The 18,413-nt window shown below is 30.7% G+C and overlaps 1 protein-coding gene across 1 annotated transcript in view; it reads left to right on the top strand.

The window, feature by feature from the left end:
• Positions 1 to 18,413, top strand: part of LOC143195685 (uncharacterized) — a 52,576-nt gene that overhangs the window by 19,993 nt on the left and 14,170 nt on the right. The window contains exons 3-8 of the mRNA XM_076403081.1: positions 6,989 to 7,259; positions 12,195 to 12,530; positions 12,586 to 12,799; positions 12,857 to 12,954; positions 17,366 to 17,545; positions 17,612 to 17,962. Coding sequence (XP_076259196.1) covers positions 6,989 to 7,259; positions 12,195 to 12,530; positions 12,586 to 12,799; positions 12,857 to 12,954; positions 17,366 to 17,545; positions 17,612 to 17,962 — 1,450 coding nt within the window. The remainder of the gene's footprint in view (positions 1 to 6,988; positions 7,260 to 12,194; positions 12,531 to 12,585; positions 12,800 to 12,856; positions 12,955 to 17,365; positions 17,546 to 17,611; positions 17,963 to 18,413) is intronic.

Here is an 18,413-nt window from a genome sequence, read left to right as displayed (position 1 = left end):
TGACAAAATACTATAAAATTGTTTTCCGTTCGTCCGCTTTAGTGGCGGGAAAGGTTAAAGGTTATATTTTTAGATAAGAGTGTCGGATAATATTTTGTCTTGCGAATTTACACCGAAATGAAAGAAAAATATGTTCGGGCTATAAATATGTCGTGGAAATATTTAACTTCAATATATCTTACTTATCTGGAATTTCTGAGGTGTTAATACTATAAAAATAACTATTATTTATATTCAGATAATTGATTTTATGCAAAGGAGACGTTTATTGTTTACATAATGATAACAGATGGATGGTATGGGTTTTCAAATGGTTTTTGGTTTGCCAAATCGATAACAGATCAATTGAAAAGTCCCCGTCGAATCAAATGAAAAATCGGCCTACCATAGTAAAACACAATTTTTTTGGAAAAATTAGTTTCTTTCTTCAACATAATTCCCTTCAATGGTGATACACTGATTCTAGCGACCCTCCAACTTTTCAATATCATTCTTGTAGTACGATTTGTGCTTTGCTTCAAAATAAGCCTCAGTTTCGGTAATTACCTCTTCATTCGACGGAAATTTCTTCTCAGCGAGCATTATTTTGAGATCTGAGAACAGGAAATAGTTGCTGGGGGCCAGATCTGGAGAATACAGTAGATGAGGAAGCAAGCGAAGCCCAATTCATGGATTTTTGCCATCATTTTCACTGACTTGTAGCATGGTACATTGCCTTGGTGAAGCAGCACTTTCTTTATCTTTTTCTTCAAATGCGGCCGTTTTCCGGCGATTTCGTCCTTCAAACGGTCCAATAAACTATATATAACTATATAGTAGTCGCTGTTGATGGTCCTTCCTTTTTCAAGGTAGTCAATGCAAATTATTCCATGCGCATCCCAAAATACAGACGCCAAACCCTTGCCAGCCGACTGTTGCGTTTTCCCACGCTTTGGGCCGGGTTCATCGTGTGCAGTCCACTCGGATGACTGTCGATTGGACTTCGGAGTGAAATGATGGAGCCATATTTCATCCATTGTCACATATCGACGCAAAAACTCGTGTTTATTGTGTGAACTCGCGCGGCACCTACTTTGCACAGAGCTTTCTCATACCGAAATATTCGTGAATGATATGATGTACACGTTCAGCTGGAATGGGAATTATGTTACATGAAAAAACTAAATTTGCCAAAAAAATGTGTTTTACTATGGTAGGCCGAGGACTTTTCAATTGACCTGTTATATATTGTACCAATTTTTCTCATTAGATATATTTTTAAAGTGAAAAAATGATCAGAATATATGCAAGTATCTAATATTTTATTACAGTAGTAACAGAATACGCCCAGAATATATGCTTATTGATAACCCGTTTATTTAGAATATAAATTTATATCTACCACCCTCGTTCTTGTACTGAATTACATCAAAATATATATAACTTTGCGAACAAGGATAAAACAATTTCCAACAAGTTTGAGAAAATACACTGAGAACGTTATTATGATTTACATAATGCGTATTTTACCGACTTAGAATTTATGAAGAAATATCTACAAACGTACTAATCAATCCAATGATCTTTCTTTACTAATCACTGGAGAAGCATTAATATAAATTAAGACCAAATTCAAATGTTTCGTTAAATTTTATTTGTAATTTTATAATTTTATTTAATTATAATTTGAAATCTCGAAAACGTGTTAAGCTATATCCACTCGAGCAACATTATTACAGTCATCATATATTATGAATAAAGGTTTAAGGTTTGTAAAGCTTTATTTGGATAACTTTGAATTTATTATTACTTTAGAAAAAGAAATTCATTATTTTTTCCATGGTCCGATAGAGATCTAATATACACTGTTTTGTTCGATAACTTACATAGGAGTTATCGAACAAACATAGAAGACAAGAGGCATAGAAGAGTGCGTTTTCACTAACACTGCTTGAAACCCTTTTTTCTATTGCAAAATATTTCGGTATGGACAGGAACAAATTACAATCACTTTGTTTTAAGTTTAAACTATAAAGTGGATGCATGAAACCGACGAAACAAAACTCATAAAGCTTCTGCCGAGACACTATTAAGATATGGCCTGGTATTGTCTTCATGAAACACAATTCCTGTCCAACTGGCCACAGTTATCCGCTACCGGGCAATTGCTTCCCTCAAACAGTCCAATAGTTCACAGTACATTTTATATTATATAACGTTAGATGCTGTTACTTTTCATCGCTGTTCACCATTTGCTTCAGATATCGAAGGGGTTGAATTTGTTGCGATTCAGCAGCTACTCTGAGATGCAAATTAAGTCCCTAAGATTATTTTTTGGTTTAAGTCGTATGCTACCCATATATCCAGCTTCTTTTTATATAGTATTTTCCAAATATCATTAAATTTTTCAAATTATTTAATCAAAAGACATCGTGTGTCTTTAACATACATCGAGATTAGTTGGAAGAAATGAACGAAACCAAAACTGCACTTGATTGTCTTTTATAATATCAGAACCATAGAAGCTATTTTCATTTTCAACAGCCTGGATTGATTGTTTTTCACCTTTATAGAAGAAAAATTGCTTGCGCCAATATTTGACATTTTTTCAAATATAACTAACGCAAATATTCGCAAAATCGACTGTTTGAGTCCTATTTTAGACTGGATGTATTATTGAACCTTAATTATTTAGTTACTACAGGCACATTTTTTCTCCATCTTATTTATATATTTATTTATTTATTATTTTTTTATTCTCTTATTTTAATTCCCCTTGATTTTTATGATGTTATTCAAAGTTAAAAATTTATGCACGCAACTATCAATGCGCAATAAGTTAGACTTCAACAATTAAACAAAAATATGTAACAGACACATTTTGATGTATATATAAAGGTAAAGTAATAATTCATAATATGCTATAAACTCACACTAATAGCTAACACTAAATCGTTATTACTCCAATAACTAAAATATCACACTAACAAAGTAACTAATAAGTAGTACTTCAACCATATAATTTATATCTCTGATGTTATATATTTTTACGCGAATACATATTACTTCCAATAAAGTTTAATTGGCAATTAGGTTCTGTAAATATTCTAGTTGGTCAATTTTATATTTAATTAATATTTTTATGCATGTAGAGTGGTGTATTTAACTGAAAATTAATGATGTCGGTTCAGATTTACGCGCTTATTTTTCATATATTACAATTTGAGTTTAAGTTTACTTATATTTCAATCTTACTATTATCTAAATTTTATTTACATTTTATCGCATTTTTAAACCATTAAAATCAACAAAAGGTCTTAATAAACACTTAAAAATGGAGGACCATGTTTTTGGTTAAATTTACTTAATAAACTTATTTTTCTTCTCTCGAAAGTAAAAAGAGGGCTATAGTGAATGTTTTCCTTTTCAAGCTAATATAAAGATTTATTTTAAGAAGGGTCCCCAAATAAATCTATTTAACAGCATCTCTTAATAGGGTATATAATTCGTAGATGTTGTCGGTTAGTTGGCATGCAATAATATATTAGGTAGAACATATATGAAAAACAAAAATAATTAGCTATTGATTGTACAAATATTTTAATAAGAAATATAGGTTATATATATATATATATTAAATTACAAATATTTCGCTAAACCTTTATATACACGAAAATTCTCTTCATTATAAAAAGCATCAAACTTGAAACTAAATGACCATTACTGAGCCCAAATCACAGGTGATAAAGCATAGAACAATGTCTGATATAAATCAAGTTTCTCGGTCATATATTAAATTATCCCTTGGAGAAAAAAACCGCTTGTTCCCTGCTGATGAATGGAAGAATGTGACAGGCAAATACATTTTTCTTCACGATATAAATATTTCATTGCGCTACGCACAGTAGCACTATCCGATTGATATATTACTAAGAAAATATTGATAGCTAACCTAAATGTATAAGTTGGTGGTGACTTAAATCTTGGACATTATTGTTGAATTGAATTATTTGATTGAATTAGTTGTTTGATTAAATGGGAATTAACAATTCATAATGGCTACGTTTTTTTGTGGTAGTCTCTTAGAAGTATATTAAAATTAAATTGAATACACAAAGCATGATATTTACTTCAAACAATATTTAGATTGTTGGATTCAGATTCATAGTTATTCATAAAGTTAAGCACATTTTTATTTAAAACGTTAAAAGTTATCCTAGTTGAAACTAATTGAGAAGTCAATTATTAGCGAGACGAAGTGTATCACTAATATTTCGGTCGCACGACATCTGTTATTTGAAATTTTAAAAAATATCTCCATGGTAATGACAATATACATGAAATATGGTAAACCATCATCGTCGAAAAATAATAATGGGCGAAATTAAAGTTAACTGACAGAAACTGAAAAATACCATTTCGATAAAAAAGTACGGATCTTCACATTCATGGGGTGGCTGTGATTGTAAATCAGCTTAACGGAAGCAAATGCTGAGCTGCGAAAGAATTTGTGTAACGATCTTAAAACCTGGACACTTGATAACTTGAAAATATGGTATTGTTTTAAACGAAGCCTACGATCCGAATTACCTACTTCATACAGTCAAGCATGGGGAAGGTTCTGAGGATACATTACTCCACAACATCTCTGGATTTAGCACATGCGTACTATCCGGCATATGACGAACCATAGAAAAGTATAAACTATATTGACATCCTTTTCTAATGGCAGTCCACTCTTTTCGAGTCCATCGGTACGATCGATCAGGCCAAAACAATAAATAAATCTAGGATATTTAGATTTTGTGTTATATTAATAATTCTATAGTAATAATAATAAATTTGTTGTATTATTCTTGGTGGTCTAACATACATTAGTTTTAAAATATGGATGTACAACGATAAGTGCATAATTTAAGGTTAAATTTTTAAAATTTATAAAATCCAAACACCAATTTTAGCTGCCAAATTTATAACACATCATTTTCAACGACCTGGAATAGGTATCAACATATGCCAAAATTTAATGATAACAAGAACAGAGAAGAAAATGATTCCTGTTGTTTTCGAAGTAGTCAAATTATTAATGAGGTTTGTCCATCCAGAATAGTAGCAAAAGCTGTAGTAACTGGTAATAATTAGGCATTTATTTTAAACCTAATATATTTTAGTAATGATTTAAATTTTATTTTATAAGTAAGATGTAGATTAGAATTTGTTGAGAGTGAAAGTCGAAGAATGTGAAATTCAGAGAAATAGAGAAAAATAAATTAAACAGCATTTTGCTAAGGTGTAAGAACAGTGTACAGTGATACTTTGAAATAATAATGTTAAAATAATAAATGTTTTGAAAAAATAATGATGTATTGACAGATATATTTTCCAGATTTGAAATATGATCAATGATGATGAATGTACAATATGTTAATCGAAAGCTCGAGGTAGTTAATTCATTAATGGGGTTTGTGGATCAAGAACAGTAGCGATAATATTTGGAGATTTTTACGAAAATTTTACTGTTTTCATATATAGTGGTGGCCTTTTCGTTTGGTTTTATCTATATTGGCTGTGTTTGATCTAAACGATTTTGGTCGTTTTTAATGGTTAATTTTATGGTAATATTTATTTATATGGCTCTTGAAGTTTTTGTTAATTGGTTAAATATATAAATTTATTTAAATATGGTGTTTTTATAAAAATTGAAAGGCATATAGAAATTATTTTTATAATCACATTTTATTCAATATTTTTTTAAATAAAATGTGTTATTTTAAAAAAATTTCAATGTTTATTTCCGTCCTTATATATAGTTTCAACACTAAATCAATTATTTATCATATTTGTGTATTTTTATTTATAAAAAATAATGATGATGTGTAATATAATGTTTTTATAAAAATAGAATAGCTGGACATATATCAATTATATTTTTATTAATTCGTTTTATTTAATACTTTTTTAATAAAGTGTGTTATTTCTAAAATTTTACCATTTTTATTTGCCTCCTGAACCTATTTACCTGCTTAATATATTCGGCATTAAATCTAATAATCACGATAAAAAAATAAGTAAATAAAGCTGTATGTAGGCATGCGCCAAACTCGGAGTATTCTCTGTAGAGTAACGTATCCTAAGGTTCTATCATCGTGGTATTTAGTTGATCCTCTTTATAATATCACTGGTCAGATTACTGCTTATTATTGTAATGTTAAATATTGGTTTGTGGAGCATCAGAATATCATCAAATATCTTCTTTGGCCTGCACAGTGTCCAGACCACAACTTAATTAAACCATTGTTTAGTAGTTTATTTAGAAGTTTTAGAGCAGATGAGGAGTAGATTTCTATCAAGCAATTGTTTACATTGTCTTTTTAATAAAAATGAGACAACATATCAACATTATAGATTTTAAAATTCTGATCCCACTTTGATTGAAGGCACTTCTGGAAGGTAGTCGAAATATCGAGTTACAGCCATATCGAATAAGTGGAGACCTTAATGAATAACAATAATTTTTTTTCTAGAAAAACCACAATAAACTTTAAATGTACTAACAAGATCACCACTCTACATGAGTATTCCCTAAATCATTGAAGATTGTCTAGTTAGTTTACGTAGGATAAAAACGATTCAACACTTCATAAATACATTCGACAGTACACCTCTTAGTTAAAGTATATCATTAAAACTCAGTTATTCATTTCGAAATCTAAACAATTATAATACGAATTCATTTAACATGAACTGAAATTTCTATTTATCGGAATATATATAAATCTTTCTGACCCCTCTAAACTCGAAGATATTTTTCTCACCCAATTTATGACCAAGTTAGAATTAAATTAAACAAGAATAATCGTAAGCGATAAAAATGTGGGGCTACGCAAAATATAAATCACGCAGCGGCAACATATATATTAAATCGTTCTCTAGAGGAAATAAGAATGGCGTGTCCTATTGTGATGAAATGTAATAAAGTCGCTTATATATATTTCATTCTTTTTTTCAGGGAAATTTGGTGATATTTATTAATAAGAATAGTTATCCTGATTTGGTTAAAGCAAATGCTCACCTGCTTCACAGTAGTTTTTATAGAAACTTCATTACATCTATCGAGATATTGTTATATTTGGGTTGCACCCGACAGGTTCCAGAAGAATATGGCGGTGCTGGATTTGCAGCGTCACTGAGTCGTTCTTGGAGACCGTGGCATCATATATATTCAAATTGTAAAGTAGTTAAAACTCAAAGTGAGCACACACCCTTGTACAACTCAGCAGGTAATTCAATTATCAATAATAATGTTCATTTCGGGTTAAATTAAGTCTAGAATACAAAAAAAGTTTTCTAGGAATTCATTAATTGTTGTTTGTTTGCTGCACTTGCCGATACTGTTCCATCATATGCAAATTATAGGGTTTGATTTAAATTATTTAAACGAGGTTATCAGGTTGCAAATCCAGTTAAAAACAAGACATTTCTGTGGTGTATATGACTAAAGGTGGATCTACTGCAATAATATTTTGCTTTAGTTTAGAGAGCCATACACATCGAAATCGAAGTGGAATATTCATGGCCATAAGGCTTTGTTGTGCATATCGTGGAATTAGCAAGCTGTAGAGTCTTATAAACTGCTAAAATCACATCAATTGAACATAATGAAAGACGTATTGATGGAATAGAAAAACAGCAACAGCAAGTAATACACGAAATTGCAGCTCGAATGGAAAGTTGGACTGCATGTGAACAAGGATTTTAATTTGCAACGTTGCCAGTTGTTAAAAAAGCAAGGAATGCAATTTTAAATCAATATGCATTAAGCCTTTGTGTAGAAAAAACACGTATACATTCCTGGCTATATTTTAACATTTCTTGTTGCCATTCAATTATTATGATTAACATAAAATATTCTTCCTTTAAATTAGGATAGGTACCCAAAAACCAAAATTGTGACTGTGTGACCTAATTTACCCATGCTCTCAACACTTGTAGCGTCACTTTTATGTTTAGTACCTGCGAAATTTAATGGGTGAGCTAGCTGAATATAATATAAATTTATAATCAGAGTCAATAAATCTAGATTTTTTAAATTGCAACTACTTAAATTAATTCCTGATCGATTGTGCTCAAATTTAAAAATAACCAAGAGCCAAACTTCAATGTTTCTCCTTCAATTTTAATACTGTCAATTGACTATTTCATCAACCAGCTGTGATTTTGTTGGGATACTCACATAAAGGACATCGTATCAAATTTATCTGTACTTTTACTTTCAAAGATTCAACTATGCATAAAATATAATTAATTTGGTTTAGAATTGAATCCAGATTGCAAAAGTGATAAAGGTGTAGTAGTTTTTTGACACAGTTCACAAATCGACGACTTATCCATTAATACGTACCATTTACAATCAACGTATGAACAATAGAAGAACAAAGAAACTATAAGCAACAAAATTCTTAAACCTTTATAACAGATCTCCTACCAGTACTAGGGTGAAATTCAAAATAGCCGCTGTAGTTCGTTGGATTCTGCCTCTTCATTACTTATAAATGGCAACGTTGCAAAACCAGACAGAAACTACCGAAGTATACCGAATGCCGATTGGGATCCTCCAGAAATAGCTACCACTAGCATATCCACCAGACAGAGTCTTCTCGTTACCATTTGTTCCGATCGTTGCATCATGGCTTGCTTGGCCCAAGATTTCGAACTACTGAACAAATGCGATAATGGATTGATGATTGCTGCCAAATCTTATTTTAAATTAGTTTTAACACGGTATAGCCATATTGACAGAAAGATGAGAAAAGTTGCAGAAAATGATGATATTTTGATTAATATATTTGTACCAATTTTTATGAATAAAAGTAATTTTAAAGCAGAAAAATTAAAGCACCTAAGGTTTAAAGATATAGATAGTTTAATAATAAATTTAAAATATTTTTAAATTTTCAGTAATTCGGTTTCATTTTAGTTAAATTTTTTTTTACGAAAACAACTATTACAAACCAATTGCGGTATAGTTTAAGAAACAAACAAAACTATTTTAATAGTTATAACACCCATTATTAAGAGCTATTAAACATCATATCCTCTAGACACTTTAATGTTATGCATAATCTTCTGTGAAACCTTTTCCTAACCTCGTTACGAATTTGTAATGATAAAACCGATTTACTCTGTAAAATGGGAAATGCGGTCTAAAACCCTGTTAGCCATTACAAATCGTGACCATTTAAATGCCTAACCCTCAATGTAACCTTTTTCTGTCCCAATCCCATCCCGTCTTCTACGGTACATGAACATAAATGGCCAAAATCCTATTTTACGTTATTCTAAAAGTGTTTCCATTAAATACAGTGTATATATATATATATATATATATATATATATATATATATATATATATAGTGTATATACAGTGTGTGTGCTTGTAATGTAAGCAAAACAAATTGAAAACTATTTTATTCTAACGGATTTTATCATAAATTAATAGTAATAAACTTTTACAGGTATCTTGCGAAGTTTCCATTAGCTGCGCGTTGAGTTGTCCAAAATATCCAACTCGGTGTTTGCCAAGATGTCGTATTTCCACTATCTTGGCCTTGACTAATCTAATGTCACTATTGATAGCGCTATAATTGGCTAATTCAGATGTTAGTACTTCTTTGCATTCTTCATTATTTAATGTACATTTCTGGAATATATTTGCAATTTGTTATATGTTAGAATCAAGATTAAAATAAGCCTCTTTCGAATGCTTATCTTGTCAATACTATGTGTTTCCATAACTTGGACTTTTTAGCAGTACGGACTTCTGTAAATGTTTTATGCTAGAGATTCTTTTATGTAATGCTGGATCACATACCCGCACTAGATTCAGATAATTTTGGATTATGAACCTGGTAATAATATTTTTGAAATATTATTAGAACATTTCATCCATTGAAAACTATATTTCTAACGATATTTCTAATCCTTAGTTTCCACATATCCGAAACCAGAACACTTCCTAGATCGGGGATGCATCAACTAGCATTGATTATAATGCAGTCACAAAATCATAAAACTTCTGAGGTTAAACCTGCAAAACGTGTAATCAAATGCGTCATTCATAAGAATCATACCATAGCTTCGCCGGTCTAACATTTCGAAAAGGCCATTATAGTGACATATGAAGAGTAACATTACAAAACAGGACAATTTTCCCAGGACAATTTAAACTTCTATTTATTTTATGCCTATAATTTACATTTTGCAGAAATTCGCATGATACAATTTCTAAATTCCGAAATTTCTGGATCACTAACGAATTACTAATACTAATATAAGCTTGTCCAATAAAACAGTGAACACATGTTATCTAATTTTATGTCGTCAGGACGCTGCAATATTGCCGGATTTAACTTTGACTTTAGTTCATTCTGACTTTGATATATAACAACATTTCATGCGAATAAAACAATTTAAAAAAATCTAATACATATATTATCGAACGACTTAAACTAAAGTTAATTAAACAGCCACAATAGTTTGTAGGTTAGTTACCCTTGGAGGCCTAATTCACGTAATTAACAATTGTAGATCCAAGTAATCTGTTTTATTTTTATTACAGAGCATATTTAACTTTTTATGTTTAGTTCTTGTTTCCCCCTTTGCTCTGTTTCCTTGTCAAGTCATTCTGATATTGTATTTACCCTTTGTTAATACCTGTGTACATATTTTTTAATGAAATTAAAGCTAATCACTGAATTATCCCTAATGCATTTACCATATGTGCAAAACATGCAGAATGTTTCATTCAGTCACTGTCATTTTCTGACTATTCACGTCAGTAACTAAACTGCTGATTTCAACTATAACACTAATTCATAATTCCACCATTTGTCAATTTCTTCTACCGTGCGTCTGATGAAGTTCATCCGAATCGAAGGGTGTTATTATAGACACTCCTTTCAACGTATTGAAACAGTTCTTGCTTGTTTATCTTTCTCGACCTGCATATCTTTTATAGTAATTCTTTGCCACATCCCATAACAATTCGATTTTGTTGAATATGCATTGATATGAAGACTATATCGTTATTATATATAGAATTACGTTAAACACGCAATTAAACATTTCATGTATATTTATGGTATCTTAGAAAATAAGTTTATGTTTTTGTTGTTAAGACCTTTTTGTTGGATTCCTGTCTCTAGCATGAAGAACAACATATCTGCAATGAACTATTGAAAAATATTATAATTAAAAAACCTAATCAAATGTTTTTCTAACTTTTACCTTTTTCCTGAAAATATGAAATACTTATGTCACACAAACTGAAATCGTCTACACAAATTGAAAAAAAATTTCCTTAATTTTATTATATGCTGTTAAAAAATGTGTTCTTTAAAATGCAGTGTCTGGATATTGGGATCCTATGTTTCCTAACACTGTATGAAAGGTTGACTTACTTCCATCAAGGTGCTGCATATCCCTAAGTTTTCTGGGGGTAATTTTCGGGCTAAGAGTAGGCTACATTATGTCATATCTGAAATAATTGTATTAAAATATGCATAAATTGAAAAAACTATTTCATAAATTTAATTTCGAATAGAACCAATATTAAAGTATTTGTCTTTTTAGTCAATTCACAATTATACTATTTTTGTTTTTTGAGAGATTTTAGTCAGAGTATCTATATTAATATTTGGTGGATCTGCGATTCAATAAAAATATTTCCAATAAAATCTCTTAAGCGACTTATGTAACGATCAATCTAACGCATTTTACTGGTAAGAATGGATCCCAATTATCTCGTCCCGTTCGAAGGTATTGATTAAAGAAGTAATCTGTTTCTGACTTTGAATTGAATAATTTTTGACAACTAGAGGTATTTTATAGGTTGACTCGGTTACATAGTCGGATGCACCAGACAGCATTGAGCATATTTTTACTTGGAATAAAATGAGAAGGAATATATTTTCTGATATTAAAACGAATTCAGAAATTTCGATAGGAAATATATTATTCTTCATGATGACGTGAGTTCGCTGTTATTTTGGATACACTATAATATCGTTTTGAACTAAGTATTGTAAAACCTTCATCCCCCCTTTCTTTTACGATATTTCACTTCGCTAAGAGATAATATTTTTAAATAAATCATAAATATTAACATAATATGAAAGAACACGTCTTAGTTATAAAATGTCATGAAAACATTTCAGGAAAGTATGCGGTACGCTTATTTTGGATGGGTACATGGCGAAAAATTTACGTTGACGATATGATACCTATTGACAAAATGGGAGATATATTGTTACCATCCTTACACGCGGCTAAACAGGACAGCGAACAGGTAGAACCCGTTAAGTCTCCAAAAACAACAAAATCAAAAGGTAGCAGCCCATCTAGGAAAGAAGCAGTAGAGATTTGGTCACTTATTCTTTCAAAGGCTTTGCTGAAAATAGCCAGTCTCAGTTGGAACTCTTCGAATGAACTGAACGACTTCGACATCATACAATGCCTTACCGGATGGGTACCAATAAAAATACGAACGAAGGGTTATTAATCCAGGTACCTATAAAAAGTACTAATTTCATGAATATCTGTTTTTAGATATAACTTCGAATGAAATATGGGAGATTTTGCAAGCATATGTTCATTATTTTGAATGGGATGGTGATAAAAAAGATGTCACAGCAAAGAAGAATAAGGGTTCAAAGAAAGCAGACTCAAAAGCAGGTAAAAAGAAAAAAATGGTAATTCCCAGTGGCATTGAGAATATGCAAGATGGCGATTATTTTGTAATTGCTTCCTGTAAAAATTTTCAGTAAGTATTAAATATAAAAGCTTCATATTGATATTACCGTTATATTTCGTACTTTAGCCTATCTACAATGGTAGAGCAAGCCGAGAGAGTATCTCATGATGTTGTTATAGGACTGGTTCGTGATATCCCTCTGGTACAACCACCGCCTAGACCAGGTAATAAAGTTAAAATCTAATGTCATATTTTGGCATATTGCATCCTGGCTGTAATGTAAAATGAAATTGGTTAAATTGGTTTAAATCAAGAGAATGACGAACAGTTGCCGGCGACACAGTTATGATGGTAAAAGATGTAGTTATTTCTGTTTAAGGCTGTAGAAAAGTACAAGTAGCGGTCAGCAATATCTACAAAGGGGCTTGAGATTGGAATATACAACTTAATAGTTCCAAATCTATTCATGTTAATTTTTCGTTGCGGCGAAATGATGAAAACCTAATTATATCAATTGATGGATGCCCGATTCCTCAAGCAGAATCAGGTAAATACATCGATATAAATATCGATGGAAGTTAAATTGGAAATGTCATGTTAGACAAAAAGTAGAGCGTATTTGAGTCAACTTGACTTAAAATCAAAGAGATTGAGTTATCAGTCAACCATAAAGCCAAATTGGATTTATGGTATGCAAATATGGGGTTGTACTAACATATCAAACCAACTAATAATTCAACGCACCGAAAACAAAGTTCTACGATTATTCACCAATACTTATCCCTCCTAACCATCTAAGAGCTGTACGATAACCTTGAAATCAAAGGAATTTAAGAAGTAACTCAAAATATCGCATTAGAACATGAAATAAATTTATTAAATTACACCAACGTAGAAGCAATACATCTAGTGGTCAACACGCAGAAGAAAATAAAAGCTTGAAGCGAAAGAACCACACGAACTTATTTAGTGTATATTCTTAACTTTATCTTCCGTAATTTTATTTTATATAAATTTGAGAAATATATTTGGAAATACTGATGTATTATATTAATCCTCTATGTTACTCACATTGCTTGCTAATGCAAGTGTAACAGAACAGTAGTAATATATTAATTTGTAAATTAAGATTGTACCATACCTAGGTATATCTATTGTAACATATCTAAGATTTAATTAATAAGAAAACCTTTAATATCAAACAAGGTGGTACTGTACGGCCGTTTAAAATTAGCATAGAATGATGCCTAGATAATAGTTGCAATACAACACTTTCTAATATGTTGCTTAAACTGATTTGATCACCTTAGTTAAAAAGAAACGTAGCTTTTGTAGTTTCATGTGGATTTTTATGCCATTTCTAGTGTTGGAAAGAAGACCTTTGCGGGCGATAAAATGATTTAAATAGTGAGCTATTTTAACACAAAATTATTGTTATCTGTGTTAATGTCAAAACTTAGCTTCCAGAATTCGACCATGTAGGTGTTAAGTCCCGGTGAATTTGTAACCATAACCACCGAGGACCAAGTCAAATTTAATATATCTTAATAAGAAAATAAAATTGACTGACTTTGCTTGATGTTGACCAGTCCTCCAAAAGAATAAATGTATCAGTTTTACTGATATCACAATTTGTTAAAGGCCTTTTTGAGGTCTAGAGGCTTAACTTAGAATGGCAAAAAAACACGCGGTTTCTTTCGTTTTCTAACATCTCAGCTTGGAACTGCATAGTTGTGTATTTGTCTAAAAGTCTAACTATTCGTCTTGCATAATTCGTTGTCAAAATTTTCCTGGTATAAGCTGTTTCAAAATTTTGTGCAAAAAAGAAACATTTTGATTATTTAAATTTAGACAATTTAAAGTAGGATCTTTAAAATTTATCTGATTACAAAAAAATTACAAAACCTATTTAACAGGCGATCGAGCATGAATCCGAGCCAATATTACATTTTAGGCAGCATCCAGCACAATAGAACGCCTACAATGCTAATAAGACGCCATGACAAATTATGATTCATTTAATATCCGACGTCGATTAATTTCTAAGATGAATGTTGTTTTCTTACATTTCATGAGATTAATCTTTCGCGTATCAACCCCATGGTAAACATATTTACCAAATGAGTTAGAATATTATCTTTAGGAGAATCAGGAAAATCTGATTCGGTTCATCAGTTAATTATATTGTTTTGATAACAAAGTTGTTATAGTGAACAGAATAAGCCATTTAATCAGATGTTTATTTGGGTAGTTTATGATATTTCTGAACAATATAATCCTGTTTAGTCTCTAATAAATAAAATACATTATCTTAGTGACAATTTGCCGAAATAAAAAATGTAAATACTTGTTTTTTTGTATTCTACAACTATAGAAAATATACAGTGGTGTAATATTTGAAGAAACTTTAATACCTGTGTTTTTCTTTTTTTTTTTGAAATGTTTCATGTTTGTTAACTATTAATATTTATTGCAATAGAATTAGAGAATGAGCAATAGACAACTATCAGACGTACAAATTAATTTTAGTGGATTTACAACAGTTGGCCTTATTGTGTATTAAATCCTATCGGGTGGCTTTTGTATCCAACATTATATCGAAGCCTTGCTGACAAGCTTGACTTTTCAGTACGTGTCATTTCATCGAATTGTGAACAAAAGTTGTTTTCAGTGCAACGAAAATGCCTAGATTAGTATAGAATAAATGGCATTGGCGGGAAGTTTTACATTTTTACTCCAATTTGAATAAGAGGCAGCCATGCTCCATTGATTTCAATATGTGAATGCTGGTTTCGATGTTTTAAAAGTTGCTAATTTGCTTCCGAAGACAAAGGGCATCCCGGACAGCCAAAAAACTTAGAAGACGAGGATTTGAACGCTCGACCCCATATTGAAAAAGCACTGAAAATCTATTTGGAAACATTAAAATGTTATACAAACCTTTTTCCTTCTGATTACTACTTGTTCACACATCTGGCGCTTCACTTCTTATGAATGATGGTACTAAAAAGAGGTTGATTCACGGATATCTTCAAAACATACATGTTTTTTTTTCAAGAGGAAATCCGTTAGTTAAATGAAAGGTGGAATTTTTCCCAATAAACCTTTATATAAAAAAAACCTTTGAAACTAATTTATAGGCCAATAATATACAATATATGTAAGACTATCAATGCGAGATTCAGTTCTGCTTCAAATCTGCTTTATCTTCCACCAAAACAATGCACGACGTTTATGTTAGTTGAAAAATGCCAAGGAGAATTAACAAATCAACACCAGTGACTCAATTTTACATAAATTCATTCGGACCGTAGTTGGTTGTTAAGTTATATGAACGTAAACAGTATTTAATGTAAGCTTTTTCAATAAGGGAGTTGCAGAAAGTTGCAGTCTCTAGAGGCAATATATTTTAGCTCCGTCTATGTAACCGGTAATTCTTCATTAAGTAACTGATACCAAATTACCCCTGTACGCCCAAACTATAAATCTTAGTCCCAAAATTAGTATTCGTCAGGATCTCAACTTTGTATACCTTAATCAAGTTAATATGCGTCTAGTTTCAACGCCTATTTTTTTCCGAATTGTGTAAAGCTTTATCAAAAACAATATATAATTAAAGCTCACAGAATTCTCTGTCAGTAACAATATGCAAATACACACTTAAAAATATCACTAATAATATAATACATGTCATTATACAATATCACATATAATGTTGATTATAAAAAAGGGTCTTTGAAAAATAAAAAATTTGAAGAGATTGAACTGAAAACAATGTTTCAGAAAAGCTCGAACCTTCCAATTCCAGTAGCAAATATTTTAAACATGTATGTTTTTTCAACTTGGATAGTTTGTCCTATTGTCTTTTCTTGGTCACTACAAAATTACAATAACCAATTTCTATTGTCCCAAATCAAACTAATCAGGATTAATTAGGATTGATGCATTTAAAACTAACATATTCTTGAAATTAGATTATTGACTTGATTCTTTTGATTGATTTAACACTTACGTTCATATCACTATGAGAAACATGTGCGGACATTATAACTTTGTTATATTGCACCCATAACAGTATAAGTAGAAACAAAGGAAACAATTTATTTAAGACCTTACAAAGCTTCCTTCTTTATATAATATGGGAAATGATTCAATGATGTACATTTAGAAAAAATACATAATTTTTGTAAAAAAAAAACTCCAGTATAGAATATTATTCATCATGTGAAAATAATGATAAAATAAATGTGCAAATATGATATTTAACGTTTTATACAATACATGGTGTTTATATGTTTTTGAGATGCAACTGTAGATAACTTTGATCGTTTTAGATCTAAACGCTGATTTGTTCCTACACAGACCATTATTTGTTGAAATAAACTGAAACAATATTTATATTTTGACGTAACCTTTTGTTTAATACGTAAACGTAAATAATGTTTTATTTGCTATAGTTTACTGTTCTCCTGTCCAGTCCTGTTGCTTGATTTTGAGTTAACTTTTTAATCACACAATATTCCCTATTTTTGTTCAAACGTATTCATAAATCCAAAGCGCGCTTTGTTCTGAACATTTGTTGTTTGGTAATTTGAGCGTGATTTTACATAATTAGCACTCATTTTTATGATTTAGATTTAGAATTTTGGAAAACATTTCGATATGAAGAATGGGCGACGGAACAAGGAATACTGCCCCCCGATATTAAGAAAATGAACATAAAGTCATTGAATATAGTCAGTCCGTTTCAAACTCTGATACAAAAAGCGAGTATTGGCGACGATGCGAACGAATCCACCGAGTTAGATAATACCGGTACAGTATATTTCCATGTAATAATATAACGTTCTATAGTTTAAAAATGTCAAGTATAATTTTTAGATAAGAAATCGGAAGTGAGTTCGAAATCTTCCAAAAAATCGTCCAAGTTAAAAGGAACTAAAAACATTTTGGAGCCCGATCCTTCATTTTGGATAAATTTCAGCGAACTCCAAGATACTTTGGAAAATATTACCATCTATTTCCAGCCAAGAATTTTCAAGAGCAAAGCCAAGATTTCCGACATTAATTTCTTGCATAAGACGGACGCTTTCAAACAAATAACCAACCCTATTGAATTGCACCAGTCAAGAAACGAACCAATTTACTTGTTCAGCGATTCTATTGACGCAAAGTTTATTGTTATCAACTACAGTCAAGTGGGGAATGTTGCGTTATTAGAGATACAAAATGGTAAGAATATTATTTGTATTTAAAACATATATTAAAATACGATTGCATGGCATTAATATAAAAATGTACTGATCATATATGGACGTATGAAATTTTAAATATTTTCATTCTAAAGTAATCTTTTTTACTTATAAATTTAGTATGTTGGATATTGGATGTATGCAAACGTTATGCAAATAGGGTTTATATATGGAAATGGATAAAATATGAAAGCTATAACATTTTCGGCATTCAATCCCAAAAGAACGTCTCATTTTTTGATGCTAAAAACGTATGGAAATATTTTTTTATACTATAAGTGAAGTAACGTATTTCGCTCGGTTATTTTACATCGATCAGCACAGAGTAGTAATCAGAAGGGTATGACGCGTGAGGCAAGACTTCTAAGCTTCAGTTTTTCATTTTTTTTAACGTCAAAGTAGTTTATTTCCCAAAATGAGTTTCAATTTTA

Source organism: Rhynchophorus ferrugineus, unplaced genomic scaffold (genome assembly GCF_030347505.1).
Source record: "Rhynchophorus ferrugineus isolate W39M unplaced genomic scaffold, kcgeb_rfMv2 rfM4, whole genome shotgun sequence".
Taxonomy (NCBI): Eukaryota; Metazoa; Arthropoda; class Insecta; order Coleoptera; family Curculionidae; genus Rhynchophorus; species Rhynchophorus ferrugineus.
The sequence above is the reverse complement of the archived record's forward strand: the minus strand, read 5'-3'. Positions and strand labels throughout refer to the sequence as shown.